Source organism: Cariama cristata, unplaced genomic scaffold (genome assembly GCF_000690535.1).
Source record: "Cariama cristata isolate BGI_N322 unplaced genomic scaffold, ASM69053v1 scaffold940, whole genome shotgun sequence".
Lineage (NCBI taxonomy): Eukaryota > Metazoa > Chordata > Aves > Cariamiformes > Cariamidae > Cariama > Cariama cristata.
This window is the reverse complement of record NW_009596127.1, coordinates 14,358-23,103: the sequence shown is the minus strand read 5'-3', so window position 1 is coordinate 23,103 and position 8,746 is coordinate 14,358. Positions and strand designations below refer to the sequence as shown.

The window sequence follows — 8,746 nt, the reverse complement described above, 5'->3', positions numbered from 1 at the left end:
CTAATGAAAAAAAAAATTCCTTAAACTTGCCCAGCAGATGCAGACCTGAGCAACTTCAGTTGTTGCTGAAACAGAACTGGAAATGGATTTTTAGTCAATCTTCTGCTTTCACGTGGAAGTTTTGTTGTGAAGTTTATAGACCAAAGACTGATGCTGGGAAAAAAGCCAGTGAGTGACTACCACGAACAAAAAGCAAGCAGTGCTTACCTCTCAAATCAAACAATATGCAAGAAAACACATTTATCCAAACTTAGTGGTGAAACATTAAGATTATATTAATTTATGAAGACCCAATCAACACTGGTAGCAACTTGTGTAAACTCTGCTTCTATTTTTTTTTTTTTAATTGCAGAATTATACATGAATGGAAGAAGTCCACTGCAAATGACAACACTTGACAGCTACTGACATGCTGAAGCATCCAAAGCATACAACGTCAGGAGAGGTAAGAGACAAACTGGTTTGGTTAACACAACTAAGTAAAGACTGTCAGATTGTGTCTTAGAGGTCTCTAATAAAAGTGTGTTAAATGAAGTATTTCTAAATTAATTTAACTTTTAAAAAATCCCAGAAAGTACCATTGCTTCTACAGCATCATACTGGAAGACATTTGCAGGCGGAATTACATTTAAACATGTTCCAGTTATACTCCCAAGGTGTCTACTGTCTATTTTTATAATATTCCTAGAAGGGATTCCATTCAAACCCTACGTCTGACGTCTCGCTTGGAAAATAGCACAAAGCCTTTTCTGGAGGTCCAGTAATCTATTCATGCCAGAAAGGGGTCGTTTTCATTTCCCACATCTAAGTACTGCAGCAAACCATGTGTGTGCATCATGTTACAGGAGAATGAACATTATTCCAAGCCCATCAGCTTCCAAATGTTTCTTTATTGTTTTCACAACTCAAAAAAAGGATAATTCATAGAGTCCTTGTCTTTGCGTTTGCCTTCAGCTCCCCTTTCAAAGGACAAAATCCCAAACATCTTCCCAAACAAGTACTCAGCCAGCTCTCCCCTCTCTAGCTGCTACTTGTTTTTCCTGCAGTAGTTCTTCCTCCTTCTTCTTGTGAAGCTTCAGAAGATATTCATCAGGTTCAATTCCTGCCTCCCTTAACTCTGACATGGCTTTCTCCAACCGGTGCAATGTTCGGGCACTCTGCACTTTTCGAGCAGTAATGTACAATGTAAATTCCTTGAAGCCCATCAGTTTACAGGTATCCACCTCACAGATATTTTTAACATCTTTGGTTTTGTCCACCTGGGGGAAGAAAACTAAACCTGACATTTTTTCCAGATCTTCAATATTTACTTGGAACTCAGGCAGCTGGTGACTGAAGCCTATGGGATTGTTTGGCACCACAAAAGCTCCCAGTACCAAGGGCTCTGTAGAAGTTCTGCTTCTTCTGGCAAGGATCACCTTGTACAGGTGGGATGGCACAGCTACATCATCCTTTCCGATTACCTGTCAAAGGGAAGGTTATGTTACAAATACAGATCTTATCATTTGGGGGTGGGAAGAGGTGAGATTAATCTTAGTACCTCTAAAAAAGAGCCACAGCACATAACTACACATCAAAATCATGCGCAATGTTATCAGACTAGAAGCTGAGGTGGAAAGCACCTGTATTGGTCGAGATGGAGTTAATCTTCCCCATAGTAGCCCTCATAGTGCTGTTCTTTGTATTGTTAGCTAGAAGGGTGTTAATCACACACCAGTGTTTTGGTTACTGCTGAGAAGTGCTCTCACAGCATCAACGCTGTCTCCCCCCGCCTCACCAGCAGGCTGGGGATAGGCAAGATCTTGGGAGGGGATATAGCCAGCACAGCTGACCCAAACTGACCAAAGGGACATTCCATACCACACGACGTCTGCTCAGCAATAAAAGCTAAGAGCAAGGAGGAGGCGGGGGGGGCATTTGTTATGATGACATTTGTCTTCCGGAGCAACCACTATGCATACTGAAGTCCGACTTCCCGAGAAGTGGCTGGACAGCGTCTGCTGATGGGAAGTAGAGAATAAATCTTTTGTTTCCCTTTGCTGCCGTGCGCGGCCTTTGCTTTTGCTTTATTAAACTGCCTTTATCTTGACCTGTAAGTTCTTTCCATTTTATTTTTTCCCCCTCAAATCCTGCTGAGGCGGGGAGTGACAGAGCAGCTTGGTGGGCACCTGGTACCCAGCCAAGGTCAACCCACCACAGCACCATTCCATTGCAGCTCCTTATATAGGGGGTCAGGAATGAGCTAGTTATTTGATGCCTGAACCTCTCTCTCAAACAGGAAAAGCAGGGCAAAGAACACTTCACTGAAGGGTTATTCGGCCACTGTTGGTAGGAAACTTTCCCAGAAGATTCTCCGTCTTTCTCCTATAACACCATTGATTTTATATTATACTGTTATGAGCAACAATGCGGACAAAAGGTCAAAATATTAGTTTTGCCTAAACTAATTGCCTAAATATTCGTAAAGATTTGTGACAAGGAGCTCTGCTAGAAGAAGGAACTCAACTTAAATCTCCCAAGCAGATGCAACTTCAGTTACGGCTGAAATGGAACTGGAATCAATCTGAAAAACACGTTTGGAAACAGGGAGTCAGCCAAGATCCCAGCTCCCTAATCCTGGCGCAGATCTGTAAGTGTAGCTTACTTGAAGGGATGGTAAGAGCTCCATTCTCATACTGCACCACACCGTTAATGCTTGGAAAGCTGTTTTCAGTAACAGTGGCTCTATGCTAAGTTCCCGACCTGACAGTTCCAAATCATGCATTTTTTAATACGCATTTCAAATCAACTCTAACTTACCTTCTGTCAGTTATTTTTTGTATCTCTATTACCTATACACAGATTGTATTTAAAAGCTACATTACCTAAGTAAGCGTTTTTTTGAGGGGACGTGGATATAAAGCATATTCAGTGACTCAGTATCTTGGAAGAGAAGTCTATCCAAAGAAAACGCACCTATTTCTTCCATAAATACACTATGATTCAACTTCAGAGCTTGTATATGTTGGGTTTACAGCTGTGTCACTCAGACCAGGATCCAGGAATTTAACCGAAGCACCAGGAGGTGAATTCACGTAAAATCCATTAAAAGCTCACACACATATGTATACAGTAGACATCCCACTCTGTCAGGAATAAGTCCAAGGGAATATACCTATTGATGATAAATGTAATCTCTCCAGTATTCAAAAAGTGATACTCAAGCATGCTGAATTGAGTGATACTCAATATTGCTGAATTGAATCTGCCATGCTAATAAAGTGTAACAGGCTCACATACGGAAAATCTGAGTTTTGCATAACCCTTCTGTATAACTACCCTTCTAAAATTTGTATTTTTATTGTAATGGCAACAGAGGAAAAAGATGCAGACGCCTTACAAAAATTACAAAGGCCTTATTTTATACATAAAATCCAGTAATTTGGTACTATTTCCAGTATTTGCAAGACCTGCAAAAGCAGACTGCTTGTTTTGATTTTTGACAGCTTTTGTTAGATGCAGTTAAAACACAATTTCAGAGAAAGCGAGTATTTATTTCACTGCCACAACCTATCACCTTAATAGAAAGTATTTTACAAACTAACCCCGTCTATCGGTTCGGACATGGTTTGTCCATTCACATATTCAGTATAACTCAGTCACAAAAAAAACACTTCCTATGCATGCTTTATTCTGAGAGTGTTCAGCACTTCTGCAAAAGAAAATACACTTTTAAAACTAAACTTTGCCTGTGGCTACTGAACCAAGGTTCATATCAGTCTATTCCAACAGTTAACTAATTTCAGTTACGAATTCTTTCAGTGCTTTTAGTGTATCTCCTACTTCTGTTGCCAGTTTTTTTTAAGTGGCTGGTCTTTAGGTCTTACTGGTTAGACCAAAACCAGAGAAAGCACCTTCAGGAGAAAGGGAAACCTCTGATAAAGTTATTTCATGTTTTGTGCAATAACATAGTAGTAACATTGCTACTGTCTCTGGCAAATACGTGCTCTTACATTTCTTTACTCTGTTATAGAATATTTCATTCCCTTCCCTAAACTATTTAATGGTTTTACTGTACTTTAAACTTTTTTTTTTTTTTCAAAAATGATCTTGCTTATGTCACCAACCTTCTCCTAAATAAAGCTCTGCCTAGACATCTAACAGTCATTGAAACTGGTAAGCAATAAATAAATGCCTTATGCCAAATCTACTTTCCCTTTCAATGATGACACATCTTGATAAGGAAATTAGAGCTCCTGAGTGTCAAAGCACTTTGCATTTAGCATTCAGCGTGGGTGAAACCAGAGTTACAGCTCCTCAGGATCAACGGCATAAGTAATCAAAACTGACTGATGCACACGTAATTTTAAAATATACTAAAAACTACACATCAGCACCCTGTTGTAACTGGTGGGTTAAAACTGAATTACAAAATGGTGTTAGGAGTTTAACCTATTTGAGATAGATGGTACTCAAACTGGGGAAGACATGCAACATACTGGGGGTGAGAGGCAGGGAGCCAAGAAGCATGAAAAGCTCTGAGGGGGAGAGGAGGGGGTTCTCATTTTCATATTCACCCAAGTGCATCCAGTTACTGACATTCTTGAAGGCCGAAGGCTGGAGTTTCTTTTAACCCCCCTGGGAGCTTGCAGAGCCTGCGCTGCAATCCCAGCTCTGACACACTCCTAGGGCAGGGTGGAAGAGAAGGAAGAGGCTGTGCAGAGCTGCGCTGCACCCCAAAGCTGCTGTAGCCTCCTGAGAGAAGGTAGTCGTGAGACTAAAGCCTGTTCCCCAGATTCCTGCTGGGCCAACAGTCTCCTGACCTGCAGTGTTCCTGTGCAGTACGGCCTGCGCTGCCTTTTCCAGGCCTCTTCACATACTTCTTCCCACTGTAAATACATGTATATGTACTAGGTCCTCCTTGGCTCGGCTCCCTCCCCTTCTCAACACCTCCCACACACATACACGTACCAGCATCCTCTGCTTGTTGTATAAAAGACTAGAGGAAGGGTGAACACGCAGATGGAGCTGCTACAACTATCTCCAATTAGGAGGTATACGGCATATGTAAAACAAACAGGTGAATGCATGTTGAGTGAGCTAGCAGAGGGAACAGGGGATTGATTCTGAGGACTGAGTGGGTGGACAGAAAGGCTGGGGAATGAATAGAGCTGCACATAGAATAGTTAGGTATGAAATGGAAATGCTGAATGCCTAAAGTGGGTGTTAAGGGAAAACAGACCCTGTGCTTATGTAATATTATGCAAATATATATATTCTATGAAAAATAACGCACATTTATGCATAGTATATGCACCTATGAAGGAGGGAAGGAAAGTAGGAAAGAAGGGCTAGTTCAAAATGAAGGAAGGGTTGGCCTTTTGAGAAATGTAGTGCTAAACACAACTCAACTCTATACAGGCAAAGGCCATATGTGTAATTTATGTACCACTTCAGTTCCACATAAGCTCTCTTTTGAGGATTTAACTAAAATTTAAGTAGTGCACAGGCTTTATACTAGTCCTCTGAACAGCAGTAAACTACTTCCGTAATTACTTCACTGAGTTCTAATACTGCTGAAGTGATTAAAACAAACTTCAGCCTGCCAAAGGGCTACCTTTCCTTACACAAAAGGAGGCATGAAAGTTCTATGCCCAGCTCATTCTGCTGGAGAAGAATACTATCAAAGGAGGGTGTCTGATTTCTCTGACAGTAACTAAGCGCAACAAAGAATACACTTTTTTTTTTCTGCAGTTTAACACTTCTGTGAACCATGCACAGGAAGTGTCACCCATAGCTTATGCAGCCAGCGTGACTCAACAATTTCCATTAAAAAAGGAAATGCAGTTCTGGAGTATGCCATAATACTTCCATCATTAAGCTCTGTAATATACCACAATTTGCTTTTTTAAAGGAGTAGATACAGAAGCTCCAGATGAATGTTTCCACAGAGCTGCTGCACACACACAGCTCAACAGTCAGGGAAAGAAGTGAAGTGTGATTCTGTAGAAGTGAAGTTCGCAACACAAGCAGTAGGTAAGAAAAACAAACTCAACAATTCATTTTCTATTGCCACCTAGAGGACTTTCATACCTAACTACAGCAGTCTGAATCACTATTCTGATCTGCCCCATCCCTTTTATCTCAATACATGTCTAACAGAGGCGGAGAGCATATGCTCCTATTGTAACAGAATAGAAAATGAGTTAAGATTATCCATGCACAGATGTTGACTTTGATTTGTGCTAGTCTATCCACAGGCAAGAGATGATCTTTCAGCAATCAATGCCTGAGACAGCTATCTGTCCCAGTCGGAGAAGAGCAGCAGTTTTTAATAGTATCTGTGATATAAAAAGAAAAAAAAAAAGTCTCAAGTGCTAATGTAAGCAAGAAAATACAGCAATGGTCTGTTGAAAATCACTGCTGTCCTACATACTTTCACACCATGTTGATAACAGGCTACAAGGTAAATTTTTGTGCAATCCTTTGAAAATTTCCATTTTGCTATTCCTATAAAATTTTGCTTAGTCTTTCAAATTTTGAACAACAACAAAAAAAAAGCACTCAAGCTAAAAGCCTTCTTTTTATAGTATTCCTTTCCCATCATCATTTGCGAAACTAATGTGACATTTCAGATACTATTTCTCTTTGCTATATGTATCAGTTCAACATAAAAATGTTCACTGCCCTAACTTTTTGCAGCTGCTTATTCCTTTCACTTTTGCTTTGCTCTTGTTTTTTTTGGTGATGTGGTGCAGGCTGAAGCCCTACAACTGAACTGGTGTTGTCTAATAATGCAACATGATGATAATGCCCTTTTCAGCATAGTGTTTATTGTTTTTTATTGTTATTGACATTGTTATTGACATTCCACAAGTGTGTATAAATTTGTTACACTCCTCCATGCTCAATTAAACATGGACAGCTGTCATGAGGATGGGCCATTAAAACGTGTGCAATTCCTGACATTTAGAGATGTTTACCTATTGCTAAAACAACAAATGTGTTGGTAAGCAGTTATACAAACTTAAAGAGCTCACAGGGACAGATAAAGATAAGGGCAGAAGTAACACGATTTCCTAAACCAGAGAGAACTCAGTGAGTTTTGATAAATCCAGTCTCATAGATAAGTCACTGGATGGGAATTTGTCTTAAGCTTGGCTTTCCTCCCGATTTTGGTCAAATCATTAAGCTGTTCGTGGTCGCAGTTTTTAAAATTGGAGGAAAGACAAATTTGATAATATCTGTGGAGTGCTTTAAGGAGGGTGGAGGGTAAGTTTAAGCATATGGCATTAACAAATGTCACCTTCACGGTGGTAGTCAGATAAATATCGGGCAAAGCAGTCCCTAAAAATGATAGTTTGGAGTTTATGTGAAAGAAAACTCCATTCTTATATAAACAGGAGAAAGGGAATATATAAGGTGTTACAGAGTGTTACTCTTGCTAGAAGTTTTAAAACTTACACAAATGTCATATCTTAATTTTATACTGGACTTGTTACAGCTTCCCAGAGTGATAAGAAAATTTTCTTCTTCTGAAAGGGTAGGAGTAATTTTTAAAAGAAAGGACTCACGAATTTAAAAGTAGTATTTTGCCACCTAGTGACTAGAAAATGAAAATCAACGGTGAAGAGAATTAGCAGAAGAGACTAGCCTTTCATCAGCAAGAGCCAGCACTGGATTGACAATTATCTAAGATTCTCTTAGAACCTGGTAAACAAAAATCACCTTCAATCATGCCTTAACTGCCAGGACACACTGAAGCATCCTTGCATCAGCGAGTACCATCACCAAATACATTAAAATGATAGCTCCAGAAATCCCCTCTACACTCCAGTAACCATTTCTTCACTCACTCTCTGTATAATAACCAGAGTTTAGAACTAAGCCATACTGCAAACCAGAACTGACTGAAAACAAGGAAAAATACAATACTCTAGGTAACAGTACTTCCATCTACATCTGGCAGTAACAAAATTAAGACTTCTGTCACATTTCTTGATGGACAGAATTCAAGGACATCATTCCTGTCACTCAAAATAAGACTGTAGCTTTCTCTGAATAGGCATTTGTTTTGTTTTAGCTGTAACCTGAGGCATGATACTGACCAGGTCCATCAGGTGTTTTATTGTAGATAATATCATTTCTGCTGATATGACCCCAGGTTTGACAATCCAGAGCATTATTATAATTTGATACTAAATTTTGTATAGAAAAAGACTTCCTAGCTGTATAAAAAAATTCCCTTTGCTACCAGTACAATTTTATTTACTTGATCATTGTGACAGCATTAACTGCCTTCAGGTCCTTTCAGTTTCTCTTGATAAGTGTTTTTTCCCCAATACTTGAGAGAATTCTGTCAGATGGCACTGAGAAGAACCGAGGGGTGTGAAGGTAGACCTAGCAATCCAGAAAACAGAAAATACTACAGATAAAAATCAAAGTAACAATCTGCAACTACACTGCACAGTCAAGCACTCCAAAATGCAAAGGTATGTACTTCAGGAAAATTTAATTTGTTATGGTTGGTCTCATTGCTATTGTCAAATCATTTGGCAATCCTCAAAAAGAAAAAAAAAAACAAACCAACAGATGGTAAAAAAAAAAGCTATGCCTAAATACATAGTTATGGCATTAAAAGACAGATACCCCAACTCCCTTTTTTTTTTAATAAAGAGGGTGTGTATATGCATTATGATACTGTATTTACATGACAACAGACTACTACTTCCATAGAACCCATTTAGGTTACTTAACACTGAATCCA

General features: G+C 39.4%; 1 protein-coding gene across 1 annotated transcript in view; it reads right to left on the bottom strand.

The window, feature by feature from the left end:
• Nucleotides 1-867: 867 nt before the first annotated feature.
• Nucleotides 868-8,746, bottom strand: part of EXOG (endo/exonuclease (5'-3'), endonuclease G-like) — a gene marked incomplete at its 5' end in the record, with an annotated part of 21,137 nt that continues 13,258 nt past the window's right edge. Inside the window, one exon of the mRNA XM_009704526.1 lies at nt 868-1,463. Coding sequence (XP_009702828.1) covers nt 1,002-1,463 — 462 coding nt within the window. The remainder of the gene's footprint in view (nt 1,464-8,746) is intronic.